The following is a 20,654-nucleotide window of genomic DNA, read 5'->3' as shown; positions in this document are numbered from 1 at the left end:
TGATGATACGAATGCAAACCAGCAAAAAAACTACAAACAAATTTTATTTTTAATATTAAATAATGTGAATTGCATTTCACAAATTGATGAATTGAATTTTATGATAACCGCAGGATACAAATTAGCTCACACACGCATCGGTGAATAGGTCAGAACAAGAGCACAGATGCCAGCATTTCTGAACAGTTAAAAATAAAACAAGTACATACGGCCGCAAGTTCGGCCAGGCCGAATCTTATGTACCCACCACCATGGATTGCGTAGAAACTTCTACGAAAGACTGTGATTAAGTCCATACATGGTATATATTAGACAAAAAAGTTATGTATAGTTAAGTCTACAAATAATTACGAATCGATATGGACTTTTTGTACGTAGAGAGCCAGAATTGAAATATGGGGGTCGCTTATATGGGGGCTATATACAATTATGAACTTGATATGGGCCAACTTTTGTGTGATTGGGGATCGATTTATCTGAGGGCCATATATAAGTATAGACCGATATGGATCTAGTTAGGCATGGTTGTTAACGACCATATACTAGCACAATGTACGAAATTTCAACTCACTTGGATGAAATTTGCTCCTCCAAGTGGTTCCAAAACCAAATCTCGGGATCGGTTTATATGGGGCTATGTACGATTGTGGACTGATATGGACCACTTTTGGCATGGTTGTTAAATATCATATACTACCACCACGTACCAAATTTCAAGCAGATCGGATGAATTTTGCTTCTCCAAAAGGCACCGGAGGTCAAATCTGGGTATCGGTTTATATGGGAGCTATATATAATTATGGACTGATAGGAACCAATTCCTGCATGGTTGTTGGATACCATATACTAACATCACGTACCAAATTTCAACCGAATGGCAAGAATTTTGCTCTTCCAAGGGCTCTGGAGGTCAAATCTGGGGATCGGTTTATATGGGGCCTATAAATAATTATGGACCGATATCGACCAATTTTTGCATGGGAGTTTGAGGCCATATATTAACACCACGTACCACAAATCAACTGAATCAGATGAATTTTGGTCTTCCAGGAGGTTCCGAAGGTCAAATCTGGTGATCGGTTTATATGTGGGCTATATATAATTATGAACCGATGTGGACCAATTTTTGCATGGTTGTTATAGACCATATACTAACATCACGTACCAAATTTCAGCCGGATCGGACGAAATTTGCTTCTCGTAGAGGCCTCGCAAGCCAAATCGGGGGATCGGTTTATATGGGGGCTATATATAATTATGGACCGATGTGGACCAATTTTTGCACGGTTGTTAGAGACCATATACTGACACCATGTACCAAATTCCAGCCCGATCGGATGAAATTTGCTTCTCTTAGGGGCCTCGCAAGCCAAATCGGGGGATCGGTTTATATGGGGGCTATATATAATTATGGACCGATGTCGACCAATTTTTGCATGGTTGTTAGAGACCATATACTAACACCATGTACCATATTTCAGCCGGATCGGATGAAATTTGCTTCTCTTAGAGGCCTCGCAAGCCAAATTTTGGGGTCCGTTTATATGGGGGCTATACGTAAAAGTGGACCGATATGGCCCATTTGCAATACCATCCGACCTACATCAATAACAACTACTTGTGCCAAGTTTCAAGCCGATAGCTTGTTTCGTTCGGAAGTTAGCGTGATTTCAACAGACGGACGGACGGACGGACGGACGGACGGACGGACGGACGGACGGACGGACGGACATGCTCAGATCGACTCAGAATTTCACCACGACCCAGAATATATATACTTTATGGGGTCTTAGAGCAATATTTCGATGTGTTACAAACGGAATGACAAAGTTAATATACCCCCCATCCTATGGTGGTGGGTATAAAAATATTTTTTGTCTTCAATTGATCTAATTATTGTTTTTCTACCCACCACCATAGAATGGCGATGGGGGTATAATAAGTTTGTCATTCCGTTTGTAACACATCGAAATATCGATTTCCGACTATATAAAGTATATATATTCTTGATCAGGGAGAAATTCTAAGGGGATATAACGATGTCCGTCTGTCTGTCTGTCTATCTGTCTGTTGTAATCACGCTACAGTCTTCAATAATGAAGCAATCGTGCTGAAATTTTGCACAAACTCGTCTTTTGTATGCAGACAGGTCAAGTTCGAAGATGGGCTATATCGGTCCCGGTTTTGATATAGTCCCCATATAAACCGACCTCCCGATTTGGGGTCTTGGGCTTATAGAAACCGTAGTTTTTATCCAATTTGCCTGAAATTTGAAATCTAGAGGTATTTTATGACCATGAAGACGTGTGCAAAAAATGGTGAGTATCGGTCCATGTTTTGTTATAGCCCCCATATAGACCGATCTCCCGATTTTATTTCTTGGGCTTATAGAAACCGCAGTTTTTATTCACTTTACCTGAAATTGGAAATCTAGAGGTATTGTAGGACCAAAAATACGTGTGCCAAAAATTTTGAGTATCGGTCAATGTTTTGGTATAGCCCCCATATAGACCGATCTCCCGATTTTACTTCTTGGGCTTATAGAAACCGCAGTTTTTATTCAATTTACATGAAATTGGAAATCTAGAGGTATTGTAGGACCACAAATACATGTGCCAAAAATTTTGAGTATCGGTCAATGTTTTGGTATGGTCCCCATATAAAACGACCTCCCGATTTGGGGTCTTGGGCTTAAAGAAACCGTAGTTTTTATCCAATTTGTCTGAAATTGGAAATCTAGAGGTATTTTATGACCATAAAGAGGTGTGCCAAAAATGGTGAGTATCGGTACATGTTTTGGTATAGCCCCCATATAGACTGATCTCCCGATTTTACTTCTTGGGCTTATAGAAACCGCAGTTTTTATTCAATTTTCATGAAATTGGAAATCTAGAGGTATTGTAGGACCACAAATACGTGTGCCAAAAATTTTGAGTATCGGTCAATGTTTTGGTATAGCCCCCATATAGACCGATCTCCCGATTTTACTTCTTGGGCTTATAGAAACCGCAGTTTTTATTCAATTTACATGAAATTGGAAATCTAGAGGTATTGTAGGACCACAAATACGTGTGCCAAAAATTTTGAGTATCGGTCAATGTTTTGGTATGGTCCCCATATAAAACGACCTCCCGATTTGGGGTCTTGGGCTTAAAGAAACCGTAGTTTTTATCCAATTTGTCTGAAATTGGAAATCTAGAGGTATTTTAGGACCATAAAGAGGTGTGCCGAAAATGGTGAGTATCGGTCCATATTTTGGTATAGCCCCCATATAGACCAATTTCCCGATTTTACTTCTAGGGCTTCTAGAATCCGTAGTTTTTATCTGATTTGCCTGAAATTGTAAATATTCTGGTATTTTAGGCTCACAAAAACGTGTATCGGATTAAGTTTTTATAGGTCCATTTGGTAATGCCTCCATATCGACCGACTTCACTTCTTGAGGGTGTAGAAGGCGCACTGATCATGAAAATTGCTTGAAACTCAATGTAAAATTGCCAGATTTTACTTCTACAGATTTAAGATTTCAAATCAAGACGTTATTTCATCACTTTCTTGCACACTTACAAGAGATGTTAATGATTCCTCTAAAACTCAAACAAAAATGGTTCTTATAAATCCAGAGTCTGATATTGTCCTCATAGGTGAAATCTTTAAATTTATCTTCGGGAAGTGTCCTCAAGTCCTCCTGAAATTTCAAAGGAAACCCTAATATTTGGTTCATGGTGGTGGGTATTTAAGATTCGGCCCGAACGAACTTAGTGCTGTATATACTTGTTTTTTAATAAATTCAACAATACGTGGGTTGTCTTTTATATTTCGGAAGATGGCAACCCCAGTGTTGCCATTTTCCAACTCTCGTCGACGTATCATAAAACTTGACAGTTTTGAGGAAATTTGCTCATTCAAGAGTCTCCGGAGTTCAAATCTTGGTACGATTGTTAAAGGCTATATGACATCACGTAAATTCTGTGGATCAGTTTATATTGAAGTCGCGTACCAAATTTCACCCGAATCGGATGAAATTTGCACGTCCAAGAGGATCCACAGTCCAAATCTGGTGATCGGTTTTTATGGGGGCTATATATAATTATGGGCCGATATGACCAATCTTTTCACAGTTGTTAGAGGTCATATACTAACACCATGTACCAAGTATCAACTGGTCCGGATGAAGTTTTATCCTCCAAGCGGATCCGCAAGCCAAATCTGGGGGTCGGTTTATATGAGGGCTATACATAAAGGTGATCCGATATGGCCAGTTTTCAATATCATCCGACCTATATCAATAACAACAACCGGACGGACGGACATCACTAGGTCGACTAAGAATTTCACCACGAACCAGTATATGTATAATTTATCTGAGACCAATATTTCGATGTGTTACAAAAGAAATGACAAAAGTAATATACCCATCCATCCTATGGTGGAGGGTATAAAAACAAACTAAGTATAAATTCATGTCGTATTTCAAGTGTGATAGAAAAAATTAATGCTGTAGAGGTGCTTCTACACTTCCCAAGCAATATTTTCATTTATTTTGTATGAAAATATTCTTACTTACTGATGGTAGATGTCGGACTGTACGGCTTCGGTGCATTTTATATGGGAAAGAAAATTTTTCTTCTATGCGTAGAGAAATTTAGACAAACAACATTTTCTTTTGACTTTAAATATGTTCTTTAAAAGCACATAAAAAGGATTTGAGGCTCCCGCCAAAGCTAAATAATTTACAACAAAGCGGTTTGACTAAAATTTCGTTCCGAAGAATATTTTTGGACAAACTTCATAGTTTGCCAAACATATTTTTTGATTTTTTATATTTGAATGAATTTTATGAATCTTTTGAATTTTATACATGAATGAATTTTATGAATTTGAATTTAAATGAATTGTTTAATATATCATATTTACATAATTATCGATCTCTTGAATTTCTGATCAATTTGTTTATTTTGAATTATATGTACTAAAATATTGCTGAATTGATATCGATAACATCTATTGTAAATATTATTGTTGTAAAAGTTAGTACACTAAGCCTTAAGATCCTAGCTTTTTACTTCACTTCTTCTCTAACTACCCGACGGTAAGCACTACTTTTCTCCTCTACTTCTACTCTCTGCCGCTTCCCCATATCATATTTTATCAATAAATTGTTAATTTATACATTGAAAACTGAAACCTCCATTTGTTATTTTTTATTCTTTTCCGATTTGGTTTCACTCCGTCAAACTTTGTTTATTATTTCTCATTACCTGAGAAATAATAAATCAAAGCACACACACACACACGTAAGCTTATACAGTCCACTCATCTCACCCAGGGGATTTCATGTCAAACTTTGGTTCTCCACTATCATCTGTAACAATCCCCCCACACACCTGTGCATGGTCCTCCGCAGCCGTTCATTGGTAACATATCGAAATCCACAACACCATCCACAACAAAGTAAACAAACAAATTACCATCTCTATCTACTCAGTTGAAAGATCGCCGGTAAGTGATACGTCACAAAATTATATAGAAAAGAACATAAACGTAAGCAAACACAAAAAACGGGGAAAATACGCGAGTTAAAAAGTTTAAAATTCGTTAAAAATTCGGGTAAATTTCGTGTTAAAATCAGGTAAATTTTCGTAAAAATACTTTGAAATTAAAAAAAAAAAAAAAAAGGTAGAAATCGAACAAAGAAGGTAAACTATTGTCCAAAACTTTATAAAATTTGTTAAAAGTGTGAAAATAATTGGGAGAAAAGGCTAAAAAGAACGGTAAAAATCATTTAAAATCCCAAGAATAGAGGGAAAAGTGAACAAAAATCTTTAAAATTGATACAAAGTTGGGTAAAATTGTAAAAATAGCGTAGAGAAGCTCCTATGACTTGTTTCAAATGCAACGAAACAAGTTAAAAATGTACAGAGAAACTTCTAAAGTTGGTTTACGGTGATTAAAATAGTCAAATTATTGATATTCCGGATAAAATTGGCGAAAACTTCTCTAAAAAACAAGGAGAAGAAGAGAAAAATCGAAAAAAAACCGCAATTTGTGTTTGCAAACGTATGTATGTATATATATATATATATATATGTATTTTAACTAAAATTGAAGTGCAAATCAAAATTACAAGAACAAATTGGTGCAAATTGGTGTAAAAGTGTGAAAAAAGTGTGACTTCCATTGCTGTCCGTCCGTCCAACGGTCCAAAAACGGTAAAAGTTTGTTGTAAAAATTTCATAAAAATCGAAAAAAACAGAAAAAATTGAACCTTTTTGATGCATATTCGTGTATAGTTGTTTGTATGTCATATATGCATTGGTTCAACGAACTGGTATGAAGTGAAAAAAAAAAGAAGAAAGAAAATCAAGAAGAAGATCAGGAAAATTAACAAATAATTTTCGTTTTGCTTTCAACGGTTGGGATAACATTAGCTATCGTGAAAATTCCCATTTTTTATGAAATAAACGCGTTTGTGCTAAAACATTAACATTTCATCGGTAAAAACAAAATTTTCATATTCTTCAAATTTGCATTTGTGATCATATGTGAATAAAATCCACAAAGAATATTATACATATGATAGAGTGACAATTGGTCAGCTGTGCTAGTGTTACCATATCACCCCCGTTTCAATTAGCGAAGTCACACACCAAATTACACCTAACGCACCTGAATGAATGCGCAGCGTATGATCAATGATGCGCAGCGTATGATCAATGATAATGTCGATTTAATTAAATTCAATTAATATTTGGATTTTTGATTAAAAAAGTGAATGTAATTAAAACAAATAAAAGTAAATATTGGAAATTTTGCCCATCTCACTATATTTTGGTTACAATAACAAAAATTTTTGCTAAAATATTAATAAATTAATGCACAATAATTTACATTGAATTACCAGCGTAGTTAACAAAGACATCAAATTGATCATACACTTTGCATTCACGCCGACATAATTCAACACACCGCAACAAATATTTGCACAATAACTAATATAATCGTATTTGCACTTTAATACCATTGCACATTTTATCATTTTATATTGAACGTAGTAGTTATATGTACACGTACAAAAAACCATCAAACAGTGAATTATTTACCATTTACACAACAAATGCAATTCTGAAAATTTTATTTGAGTGCAAATTAATTCGGTACACCGCGGGAGAAAAAAAAAATCAGTTTTATGTCAAAAGTGATTAAATCAAAGTAGAGTACGCAAACACATACATCCATTTGTGTTTTACCGGGGTATAAAAACAAAAACGCGAATTTTTGGAAAAGTTATCTACACTCGAAAAAACAAACCTATTACACTCAAGAAAATTTGTATATCATCGTAGAAGTTTCCTTACATTCATAAAGCAAATTTTGGTAAAGCGCTAATTCTCTTTGGTAAAACGCAAATTACTACACTTGCAAAAATTATTATCAACAAAATTTTTAAAAAAAAAAAAAAAAAATTCACGAAAATTACACTTACAGAAATTTGTCTTTAAATTCAAAAAGAAAATCCGCTACTGAAAATTTCGTGTTTTCGACTCTCAAAACGTTATGCTAAAATTTGGAAAATGTAAATATACATAAAACTCGAATTTGTACACTCAGCAAAAAATTCTCCAAAATTTTTCTACACTTAAAATTTTAACTTGGAACATTTTTTGCATTCCAAATTTTGTACACCCAGCAAAATTTTTTAAATTCTGCAAAGTTTTTATAAACTCAAAATTTTAACTTGCAATATTTTTTAAAATTTTTCCTACACTCGGGAAAAAATTATTTAAATTCTCGAAATTTTTCCTACACTCAAAAATTTTTTGTCTTGGAATATATTTCTACATTCAAAGTGTTATTTCCTTCAAAATATTGCAATACTAAAATTTGCTAAAAAATAAATAATAATAATCTCAAAAAATTACGACATAACATATTTTCAATTATATTTTCCGGAAAATTATTACACTCGGAAAAAAAAAAAATCAATCTTTATTAAACTAAAAACTATTATTACACTCGGGAAAAGTGGGAAAACTTCGGAAATTTTCTAAAGTTGAAATAAAATACATATATGAAAATCTCTACAAATTCCTACACTCAGAAAAGTAATTACGCTCGAAAACATTTTTCGTTCCCCAAATACGAAGTGCACTCAAACAAAATTCTCAGATCAACTCATGCGACTGCGAATACACTCAAATTAATATTATCTCAACATATATGAACGAATCATCATAACAACAGGTAAATTTTTGAAATTATTGGTAATTTATGAATATTTACAACATAACAAGCGTCTCATAAGAAAAATTGTGAGAAATAAAATCGCAATTTTCACTTCTCGAATATTAAATTTATTAAAATTGGTAAACATATACAAGAAATCAAGCGGCTCATAAGAAAAAATTGTGAGAAATAAAATCGCAATTTGTCATTCCTCGAATATTTAAACTTGTTGAAAAGAAATATATACAAGAAAATAAGCGTCTCATAAGGAAAATTGTGATTCAGAACATCGCAATTTCCGCTCATCGAATATATTAACGAAATCACTCATCGAAACATTAAAACAAACTATCAACGAAAATACTCATTACGACATTAAAAATAAACATCAATATATCTAAAAAGTGAAATTGCATCTCAAAGCCGAATTGGCTGATGAAACATATATATTATCTCTCTGTAACAATAATATCTCTTGCTCTCTGAATATTGCTATTAAATTGGCCTGTTGTGCTTTATCAAGATTTGAGGAAATTTTTGAACTTTTATTGAGTTATATGATTTTTTCGAAGAAAAATTGAACAAAGTCATATTTCTTTTGGATGAGTTCATTATATTTCTTCGTGACATTTATATTTCTCGCTCTGTGAAGCTTAAAATTATTTGGCCTGTGGCTTTACAAAAATTTGGAGGAATTTTTGAACTTTTATTGAAGATATATCGTTTTTTTGAAACAAAATCTTGAAAGTTATATGTTTTCAGTGAGTTCAATATATTTCTCTTTGAAAATTACATTTCTCATTCTGTGAAGTTTACAATTATTTTATCTGTTTGCTACAAAGAGCTTGGTCGAATTTTGAACTTTGATTGCAGACTTATGATTTTTCGATTCGAGAGGTTTGGAAAATCATAGTTCAGTGAATGTGTTCAATAGATTTCACCTGCTTAATAAAATCTTAATAAAATTTAATCTCGTCTCATAAACGAAAAAATCGAAATTTTGTCTCGTTCACGTTTTTTGGAAAAGAAAAAAAAAAGATTTTGTTATCGTGAAAAACTTGTTTTTCTTGAAATTTTACCGATTGAATTCTGTTTAAAAGTATCGATTGGAAGTCGAATTTATCAATTGCATCGCATTACATAAAGAACGCAACTTTGGAATTTGTGGAAACACAATTAAAATTGTTTGAATTATATTTTCATTAGCTCAAATCAATTAAAATTGATTGATTATTTTTCTTTTCGCATATTTATCTTTTCAATTGATCTTTTGAACAATAAACTACTATATTTTCGCAACATTTGCAAATCCCGCTTATTAGTTTATTAGTTCTGGAGATAAATTTTCGCATAAAACACAACTAAAACGGTTAGAGGTTACCCACAAAACTTCATATTTGCAATTCCAAAAACCCATATATTTTTTCTCGCTATATTTCTGCAATTCCAATTCATTAATTTGATAAATTCAATAAAAGATTTCTCGTTTTCAATCTATAAATTTCTGATACATTTTTAACGACAATGAATCCTACAAACAATCCTAACGACCCTTCATCAGGTCCTGCTGGATCAAATGCTTCCTCCAATGCTAACGCGGCAGCGGCTGCATCTCCCGCATATGATAGATTTCTTTTTGATTGCGAGTATTTAATACTTTTTTGTACGCAATTCGAACAATGCGATATTAGAGACCAAACGGACTCTGTATTGGAAGTTAAATTGGAAGACTTGGAGAAAAGATGGCAACAACTTCAGACTTCATATCAAAATATAATGCTATCGCCGAGTTCCACCGATCCGAAGGATATTAAAGCTAATGCAAAAATAAATTTCAATGCCAGTTCTGAGGCATATTACACCGCAAGGTCTCAAATCTTAGATATTCTCCGAATATCTGGAGGCCAGGCACGTCAAAATGCCAGACATAGCCTAGTTCCTGAATATATACCTCAGAATCAGAATTCTATTCCCGCTTCTTCTCATAACACTAACGACAGTTATATAAAAGTTCCTCCGTGCGATACCGAGGTGTTTAAAGGTGGTTACGAGGAGTGGCCCTCGTTCCGTGATATGTTCACGGCAGTTTATGTAAATCATCCAAAATTAACCCCCGCTCAAAAACTTTATCATTTACGCAATAAGACCAGGGGCCCAGCTGGGGCTATAGTCAAGCGTTACACTTTGTGCGATGAAAATTTTAATATGGCATGGAGCGCACTTAAAGCTCGTTACGAGAATAAACGTGTTTTAGTTGATAATCAATTAAAAATTCTTTTCAATATACCTGTGGCAAATGTTGAAATGTTGAAAAGAAAAGTGGCAAATGTTGAAAACAGCGAATCAATTCAAAAAATTCAGTCCACGGTCAATGATTGTTTATGTACTCTTCGATCTCTTAACGTCGATGTGGACGGATGGGATCCCATTCTCATTTATTTAATTTCCACAAAATTACCAGATGAAACTCTCTCTTTATGGGAACAATCCCTCAGATCACATCGAGATCTGCCTACGTGGAATCAACTGGACGAATTTTTGATAAATAGATTCGAAGTTGTAGAACGCATCTCGAGCATAAAGTGCACAAAGCAGCAAAATAATGTTACACATCAAAATTCAAATAAATATGATCAACGCAATCCCATCTCATCTCAGGGCTCTGGCAAAATACAAACATATCTCTCTCAAGAAAAACTCACAGCTACTTGTTTACTTTGTGAAACCAACCATTCTTTACGAACGTGTCCGAAATTTCGTCAACTTACTGCACAACAGCGTGTAGACTTTGTCTATAAAAATAAGATTTGCAGTAACTGCTTATCAAGTTCCCATCTCAAACCAAATTGTAAAAGTACAAACACTTGTATAATTTGTCACAAACCGCACCACAGTTTGATTCATATACGAACTAAATACAACGAAAATACAAGTGAAAATTCAAATACTCAAGAAAATAGAAGCGAAAGCCAGAATCATCAAAAGCCCAATACACACAATTTATCCTCACAGAAGGAACAACCATCTACATCAAAGCAAGATAATTCTTCTCATATCCAAGCCAACTTTTCATCGAATAATGATATGATTTTACTCCGAACTGCATTAGTGCAGATTGAACATAATGGAGAATTGTTCACGATTAGAGCTCTTATAGATCCGGGTTCTCAACGAACATTTATTTCAAAACGAATTCAAACCCGTTTACAACTTCCGACTACTAAGTCAAATTTTGAAATATCTGGAATTGGTGGCCAGCGTCAAACATCTGACAAACAATGTCAATTGTCCATAGTGTCAAAGAAACATGAAATACGATTCTCAGTTTCTGCCATTGTTTTGCCGCAAGTGACAAAACGTCTTCCTGCCGTTTCGTTTGAAATACCAAATAATTCAGAATTGGAAAATTTAGAGTTGGCAGATCCATATTTCAACAAATCTTCACAAATTGATTTGGTTCTGGGTAATGATTCCGAACGTTTTATTAATATTGAAGGAATCAAGAAAAATATTTGTGGCGAAACTTCAGCCTATAATACGATATTTGGCTGGGTTCTCAGTGGTCCAATGCGGACTGAAACAATACATTCATTCTCCGTAAATGTTCATGAATTCGAAGAATCTTCTATTAACGAAATGCTAAGAAAATTTTGGGAACAAGAAGAAGTTCCTACATCCCATCTCGTCTCAGCTGCTGATGCGTTCTGTGAAGAATATTACAGAAAAACTACAACTCGTTTACCCGATGGTCGTTACATGGTACGACTTCCTTTTAAGGAAGAATTTTCTGATTCATTGTACTTGGGTCCTTCTAGATATATGGCTTTGGCTCAGTACAATCGTATGGAACGAAATCTTTCCAAAGATTCTGAATTAAGAACACAGTACCATGATGTTCTGAACGAATATATTGCGCTTGATCACGCGGAAGAAACGTCTTCGCGCGAAATTTCTTTTGATGATAAATTTAATTCATTTTACTTGCCACATCACGCTGTGGTACGACCAGAACATAAGTCCACAAAGGTTCGAATTGTTTTTAATGCGTCCCGAAAAACGAAATCAGGCTATTCTCTTAACGATATATTACACACCGGTCCCACATTACAATCTGATCTAACTTCTGTTATTCTAAATTGGCGGAAATATCAGTATGTTTTCTGCGGGGATATTCAAAAAATGTACAGACAGATTCTTGTACACCCCCATGATAGACCGTATCAACGAATTTTATTCAAACCCTCCGATAATAACTCTATTAAAGATTATCAACTCAAAACAGTAACTTTTGGTATTAATTGCGCGCCATTCCTTGCTATACGTACTCTTTTGCAACTGGCATCTGATGTCCAAGCAACTCATCCCACAGTAGCTCGAATACTTAAACACGAAACATACGTTGACGACATTTTATCGGGCGGGTATTCTATTCAGGAGGCTTTGAAGGCTCAAAATGATCTAAGTGATATTTTAAAGAACGCCGGTTTTCCTCTTAAGAAGATCATAGCTAATGATCCACAATTACTCGCTCATATTCCGTCTCAAGACCTATACGATTCCGAATTTTTACGCTTCCATGAATCAAGTTCTACAAAAACTTTGGGTATAAAGTGGAACGCGTTGTCAGATTCGTTTACTTACTCGATAAATCCAATACAATTTGAACAGACTATGACGAAAAGGATGGTTCTATCGTCAATCGCTCAATTATTTGATCCCGCGGGATGGATTGCGCCGGTTATTATTCGGGCAAAAATATTAATGCAACAATTGTGGCTAGAAGGAATTGGATGGGATGACAATCTTGGTCCAGAGTCACAAGCTACTTGGAATAGACTCGTATTCGATTTCCCTCACATTAATTCTATCTCTATACCAAGATGGATTCAATGTTGTCCTACTGATACTTTGGAAATCCACGGGTTTTCAGATTCGTCTCAAGCTGCATATTGTGCATGTGTTTATTTGCGATGCCAGACTAATAAATCAGTTGTGTTTTCTAATTTACTGGTTGCTAAAAGCAAAGTCGCTCCTCTCAAACCTGTATGTTTGCCAAGATTGGAACTTAATGGTGCATTTCTGTTAGCTAAACTCGTCAATTATGTCACTTCGAATTTCGATTTCAAGATAAGCTCTATTACTCTATGGACTGACTCTTCAATAGTTCTTGGTTGGCTTTCGAAACCACCTTGGTCCTGGGAGACATACATTGCAAATAGAACTTCGCAAATTCACGAGTTAGTTCCTGGTAGCAATTGGCGGCATGTCCCGACTCATGATAATCCTGCAGATCTCGGTACTAGAGGTTGCCGACCTCAAGATTTAACACCCAATTCTTTATGGTTTAATGGTCCAAAATGGTTAACTCAACCACATTCAACGTGGCCTAAAAGAAATCCATTGGTTGCACCAGAATTAGGAAAACGTGTTAATGTTCAAACTTATCATAGTACAATTGACGATACTGATATTTTACTCAGATTTTCGTCTTACAATCGCGCATTGCGAGTTATATCCTACATGTTTCGTTTTTATAACAATTGCCTAAGTCGACGGAGATCGACAATAAAAATTTCGAATCCATTTCTTACTCATAAAGAAGTTACATTTGTTAAATCACGTTTAATCACATTATCGCAAAAGAAATTTTACCCTGACGAATATTCTAATCTTCTTGAATCGAAACCAATTAATGATAAAAGCCAATTGAAATGTTTGAATCCATTTCTTTCTCACGAGAATATTATGCGAGTTAATGGAAGACTCGCCGACTCGTCTCTACCATACAACGAGCGATTTCCTATTATTCTTTCGGGGAACTCACGTTTCAGTCACTTATACTTATTAAACTTGCATCAATTATTAGCTCATGCCGATTGTACGCTAATGTGCCGAATGGTACAGACTGAATTTTATATATCCCGTTTAAAACCGCGAGTGAAGGCTATAATTCATAAATGCCGAACGTGTGTAATATTCAAACAAAAGTCCTGTAGCCAGATAATGGCTCCCCTTCCATCTGTGCGATGTGAACTATCCCCTCCTTTTAATATCACCGGTGTAGACTTCGCAGGGCCTTTTGAGCTAAAAAGTTCCACTCTAAAAAGAGCTCCAATAATAAAAAGCTACGTTTCGATTTTTGTTTGTTTCACTACAAAAGCGATCCACTTAGAACCCTGTTCAGAATTATCGTCTCTAGCCTTTGAAGCTGCATTTACACGATTCGTCGGGAGGCGGGGGCTACCCCATAGGGTTGTTTCCGATAATGGAAGAAATTTTATTGGGGCAAGCCGAAAATTACTAAAAGAATTTTCTGGTTTTGTTAAATCCACCGCCAGTGACATATCCCAGAAATATTCAACACACGGCTTTGAGTGGCAATTTATCCCACCGCATGCCCCGCATATGGGCGGATTATGGGAATCGGCCGTAAAAAGTTTTAAACATCATTTTAAACGAATAGCTGGTGCCCATAAATTTACTTTCGAACAATTTGCTACAATTCTCGCAAGAATCGAAGGAATTCTAAACTCACGTCCCATATCTGCCGTTTCTGAAGATCCATCAGATTTGACAGCTCTTACTCCGGGTCACTTTTTAAAAGGATCACCAATTATGTCTTTCCCTGAAACCCCATCTCAAAACTTATCTCTTCTCAATAGATGGACAAAGTTAAAAGCTCTGCACCATCAATTTGCTATCAGATGGAAAGAGGACTATCTGAAATCTCTACACAAACGATATAAGTGGAAAAATTCAGGTCCCAATTTAAAGATTGGCGATTTGGTTGTCGTCATGGACGATTTGTTACCACCTAGCGACTGGCGCTTGGGTAGAATCGTAAATACTCATCATGGTTCCGACAATAATATTCGTGTTGCGGATATCAAAGTTGCTTCAGGAATTATCACTCGCCCTATCGTGAAATTATGCTACTTACCGCTCTTAGACCAAGCCTCTCCTGAACCAACCTCTTAAATCTTACCTTTTCACATTCCTTCCTCTCATAAAATCTTTTCATAACCTTCCCATTATCCCATACTAAAGTCCTTTCCAATTACAGATTACTAACTAAAAATGTCCCACCATCAAGTTTACGATTGCGGCATCTGCAAGGAAAGACACTCTTTGCGGGATTGCCCAATTTTTATAATGATGCCTGTGGCGGATAGAAGGGTGACGGTTCGGACATATAATTACTGCATGAACTGTTTGGCAAAAAGCCACACAGTTGAACGGTGCAGTTCCCCAGCGACCTGTCGGAAGTGTGGCTATCAGCATCACACTATGCTGCATCCACAAATAGCGAGGACGCCATCCGCAACTTCACCAGCCTACTACACGCCTAGGGAAAGGAACACGACGACACGCCAAACACCATCAAGAAACAATACCACTAGAAGACGAGTAATAATCACGGGACGACACAACAGTACAACTACACAACAAACAAGAAGGCCCATCCGATGGTTCACGAAGAACCCAATACCGCAGACATCAACTACGATAAGACGACCACCACGACAGCCTACACCACAACATGCTCATACCAACAATAAGATGCAGAGGAGACGCTCCAACCAACGTCCTAAGCGGAACCAGCATATCCTGGCCGAGGCTATAAAGTCCATTGCTACCGTGCTTTGCAAGTCGAACTTTGCATAAGTGCAAGGCCGGGGGCATGGACAAACTTCATAGTTTGCCAAACATATTTTTTGATTTTTTATATTTGAATGAATTTTATGAATCTTTTGAATTTTATACATGAATGAATTTTATGAATTTGAATTTAAATGAATTGTTTAATATATCATATTTACATAATTATCGATCTCTTGAATTTCTGATCAATTTGTTTATTTTGAATTATATGTACTAAAATATTGCTGAATTGATATCGATAACATCTATTGTAAATATTATTGTTGTAAAAGTTAGTACACTAAGCCTTAAGATCCTAGCTTTTTACTTCACTTCTTCTCTAACTACCCGACGGTAAGCACTACTTTTCTCCTCTACTTCTACTCTCTGCCGCTTCCCCATATCATATTTTATCAATAAATTGTTAATTTATACATTGAAAACTGAAACCTCCATTTGTTATTTTTTATTCTTTTCCGATTTGGTTTCACTCCGTCAAACTTTGTTTATTATTTCTCATTACCTGAGAAATAATAAATCAAAGCACACACACACACACGTAAGCTTATACAGTCCACTCATCTCACCCAGGGGATTTCATGTCAAACTTTGGTTCTCCACTATCATCTGTAACAATCCCCCCACACACCTGTGCAATTTTTTTTTTTTCGTAGAAAGAGTGGTGTAGTAAGAGATTCTTTTCTGCTACTTAGTGAAAACGTGTTGAAAATTTTAAACGTTCGAAAGAAACCTATCACAAAGTACATAGAAATCTCAGAAAACCGGTTAACCGAACCGAAATAAAAAAAAAGACATCCTAGTCTTGACACTGCAGTTTTCTCAAACTAGGTTAGGTTAGGTTAGGTATAGTGGCAGCCCAATATTTCAGGCTCACTTAGACTATTCACTCCATTGTGATACCACAGTGGTGAACTTCTCTCTTATTATCATTGGAAATAACCCAAACAAGCTATTTTCTTACTGTGATTACACAGAAAACAAGTATATACGGCCGTAAGCTTCTATAGAAATAAAATTTTGACAAAATTTTGTATAGAAATTATAATTTGACAAAATTTCCTAAAGACATAAAATGTTGATAAAATTTTCTATAGAAATATAAAATTTTGACAAAATTTTCTATGGCAATAAAATTTTGGTAGATTACTTTTGGCTCGAGTTGCTATCGTGATTTTTCTGTGATTGGTGATCGGTATATTTGGGGGCTATATATAATATAGATCGATACGAACCAATTTTGGCATGGTTGTTATCGGCCGTACCAACGAAGTGTACCTAATTTCAACCGGATCGGATGAATTTTGCTCCTTCCAGAGGCCCCGGAGGTCAAATCTGGCCAATTTTGCTCCTTCCAGAGGCTCCGGAGGTCAAATCTGGCCATGGGGGCTATATATAATTATGGACCAATATGGACCAATTCTGGCGTGTTTGTTAGAGACCATATGCTAACATCACGTACCAAATTTCAACCGGATCGGATGAAATTTGCTTCTCTTAGACGCTCCGCAAGACAATACTGGGGATCGGTTTATATGGGGGCTATATATAATTATGGACCGATGTGAACCAATTTTTGTATGGCTGATAGAGACCATATACCAACATCATGTACCAAATTTCAGAAAGATCGGATGAAATTTGCTTCTCTTTGAGGCTCCGCAAGCCAAATCTGGGCATCGGTTTATATGGGGGCTATATATAATTATGGACTGATAAGGACCAATTTTTGCATGGTTGTTAGAGACCACATACCAACATCATGTACCAAATTTCAGCCGGATCGGATGAAAGTTGCTTCTCTTTGAGGCTCCGCAAGCCAAATCTAGGGATCGGTTTATTATGGACCGATGTGGACCAATTTTTGCATGGTTGGTAGAGATCATATACCAACACCATGTACCAAATTTCAGCAGCATCGGATGAAATTTGCTTCTCTTTGAGGCTCCGCAAGCCAAATCTGGGGATCGGTTTATATGGGGGCTATATATAATTATGGACCGATATGGACCAATAGGTGCATGGTTGCGAGAGACCATATACCAACACCATGTACCAAATTTCAGCAGCATCGGATGAAATTTGCTTCTCTTTAAGGCTCCGCAATCCAAATCTGGGGATCGGTTTATATGGTGGCTATATATAATTATGGACCGATAAGGACCAATTTTGCATGGTTGTTAGAGACCGTATACTAACACCATGTACCACATTTCAGGCTGATCGGATGAAAGTTGCTTCTCTTTGGGATCGGTTTATATGGGGGCTATATATAATTATGGACCGATATGGACCAATTTTTGCCATATACTAACACCATGTACCAAATTTCAACCGGATCGGATGAACTTTGTTCCTCCAAGAAGCTCTGCAAGCCAAATCTGAGCGTCGGTTTATATGGGGCCTATACGTAAAAGTGGTCCGCAATACCATCCAACCTACATCAATATCAACTACTTGTGCCAAGTTTCAAGTCGATAGCTTGTTTCGTTCGGAAGTTAATGTGATTTCAACAGACGGACGGACGGACATGCTTAGATCGACTCAGATATATATACTTTATGTGGTCTTAGAGCAATATTTCGATGTGTTACAAACGGAATGACAAAGTATAATTAATTGATAACTTTTTAATCAAACTCGGAAAACTAAGTCACTTAAAAAGTGATGGAAATTTTTTTAATTTTCAAATAAAAATTTATTTCATACAATCAATTTTTTAATCAAACTAAAAACACAAAGTCAGATAAAAAAGTAATTGAAAATAGTCACGTTTTTTATACAAGAAATAATTTGAGTTTTGCAATCAACATCAATTAAGTTTTTAATTGGATCAATTAAAAAATTAATTGAAATTTTCAAATCAAACCAATAATTATTTTAATCAAATATTTTTTTTACGCCCAATTAAAACTAGGATTGATACTATCATTTTCATGATTGAAGAGATTTCAATTAAAAAGTTAATTGGATCAATTGATTTCGTGATTGAATCAGAAAAAAATTTTTTGTGTGTATATATGTATGTATTTTACGGTATATAAATTTTATAATATTTCCTCTCAAATAATATAATAAGACTTATGCCCATTTCAAAAGTGATATGCTCTCAACAAAAACACCACATCACATGGTCTTGACTTTGCTTTCATTGTTAAACATGGCTAGAGCAAAATTATCGATTTCTTGTCACATACATGTTCGGCTCAGGTGGTAATTAAAATTTCCATTTAATTAAAAATTCCACGCAATACATACTAAGGAAATTAATAATCATTTCTGCATTTAAAGGACAAGAAAAAGAGGTTATTTTAATTTTATACCTACGCTGAAAAAAAATATTGTCGTGGGGGAATTCGCATTTTAAGGACATGAAAGTCCTTAAAATGCGAATGCGAATTTTGTTTAGCATAGATGACGCATTTTAAATTTTTTTCTTATCCAACAGTCGTTTTTCAATGGAGTCGTTTTGTCCTAATAGTTAAGTGATTTGACTTAAAAATGGGTATCTTCATATGAAAGAAAATTTTATTAAGACTAAGGTCAGCTTGGCTTTAATAATTCTGAAAATTTCTTCCAAATTAATGGTATTAACTTTAAATTTGTTTTCTTTTTGCATTTTGACAACAAAGCAAAAAAGCGTTCAAAAATAGGAAATGACTTTCAACACTTTATTTTGTAGAAGATTTTTTACTTAAAAAATAGCATAATTCAATCTACTTGAAGTCGAGTTTGACCTTTTTAAAGGACTTTGATAGCACGTGAAGTAAAAACTGAAAAATTGAATAAATTTAAATTTGTTTAAAATAGAAAATAATTAGTCAAGCTTAAGATATCTATCAGTAAAAATTTGTTTCCTAGAATCAAATATGCAAAACTCAAATTTAAAAGAGAATTCGGTCCTAAAAGTTACCTTAGGTTAGGTTAGGTTATGTGGCAGTCCGATGTATCAGGCTCACTAAGACTATTCAGTCCATTGTGACTGTGGTGAACTTCTCTCTTATCACTGAGTGCTGCCCGATTCCATGTTAAGCTCAATGACAAGGGACCTCCTTTTTATAGCCGAGTCCGAACGGCGTTCCACATTCCAGTGAAACCACTTAGAGAAGCTTTGAAAACCTTAGAAATGTCACCAGCATTACTGAGGTGGGATAATCCACCGCTGAAAAAATGTTTGATGTTCGGGCGTAGCAGGAATCGAACCCACGACCTTGTGTATGCAATCCTCCGCTTCTTTGGGTCGCAATCAATACACAAATCATTCGTGTCAAGAGAAAATCCTTGGACATGCTTTTTTCCAGTGTGCCTAAGATATTCCATCCATTGTAGATGATTGCTATAGTTAAATAAATTCTCTCGGTAATACTCTATTGTTCTATTGTAATGGAATTTTGTAAAGATAATCAAAAATGACACCTGTAATGGCAAATATCTTTTCCAGTTAATTTTCATAAACCTCAAATATATATAAACTTGTAGTCTTAAATCATTGTTAGATTTGTACTTTGAAATGATGATGATTTAAGCAAATGCAAAAATTCTTACGAAAAAGTTTTCTAAGAACTTTTCTAACCATCTTTGTTCTGGTATTAACACATCTGTTATGACATGGCATTGTGTCAACCGTTTTTTCCACCCTAATTTGTTTGTAAAACACAGAGAGAGAGACTTTATAAAAAATGAATTATTTAATGAAAACATTTTTGTATTTTAAGTATCGTACCATCATCATGATTTTGTGGGCGTTTAGGGTTTAAAAAGATTTCTTT

The 20,654-nt window shown here is 35.2% G+C and overlaps 3 protein-coding genes across 3 annotated transcripts in view; 2 read left to right on the top strand and 1 right to left on the bottom strand.

Annotated features, from left to right (window-relative positions):
* Positions 1–20,654, bottom strand: part of Nos (Nitric oxide synthase) — a 441,191-nt gene that overhangs the window by 336,150 nt on the left and 84,387 nt on the right. The gene's annotated exons all lie outside the window — the stretch shown is intronic.
* On the top strand, positions 5,312–16,080 carry LOC142226515 (uncharacterized). The gene is made up of 2 exons (XM_075296573.1): positions 5,312–5,502; positions 15,290–16,080. The coding sequence occupies exon 2, from the start codon at positions 15,304–15,306 to the stop codon at positions 15,889–15,891; it is 588 nt and encodes a 195-aa protein (XP_075152688.1). The 5' UTR covers positions 5,312–5,502; positions 15,290–15,303; the 3' UTR covers positions 15,892–16,080.
* Positions 9,751–15,204, top strand: LOC142225107 (uncharacterized). The gene has a single exon (XM_075294881.1). It carries the CDS (start codon positions 9,751–9,753, stop codon positions 15,202–15,204), a length of 5,454 nt encoding a protein of 1,817 aa, XP_075150996.1.

The sequence above is a fragment of the Haematobia irritans genome, chromosome 2, assembly GCF_050003625.1.
Source record: "Haematobia irritans isolate KBUSLIRL chromosome 2, ASM5000362v1, whole genome shotgun sequence".
Lineage (NCBI taxonomy): Eukaryota > Metazoa > Arthropoda > Insecta > Diptera > Muscidae > Haematobia > Haematobia irritans.
This window is presented reverse-complemented; position numbering and strand designations above follow the sequence as displayed.

Excerpts from the sequence above, each read along its gene's own strand:
- LOC142225107 (XM_075294881.1), top strand. The coding sequence starts at position 9,751 with ATGAATCCTACAAACAATCCTAACGACCCTTCATCAGGTCCTGCTGGA.
- LOC142226515 (XM_075296573.1), top strand. The coding sequence starts at position 15,304 with ATGTCCCACCATCAAGTTTACGATTGCGGCATCTGCAAGGAAAGACAC.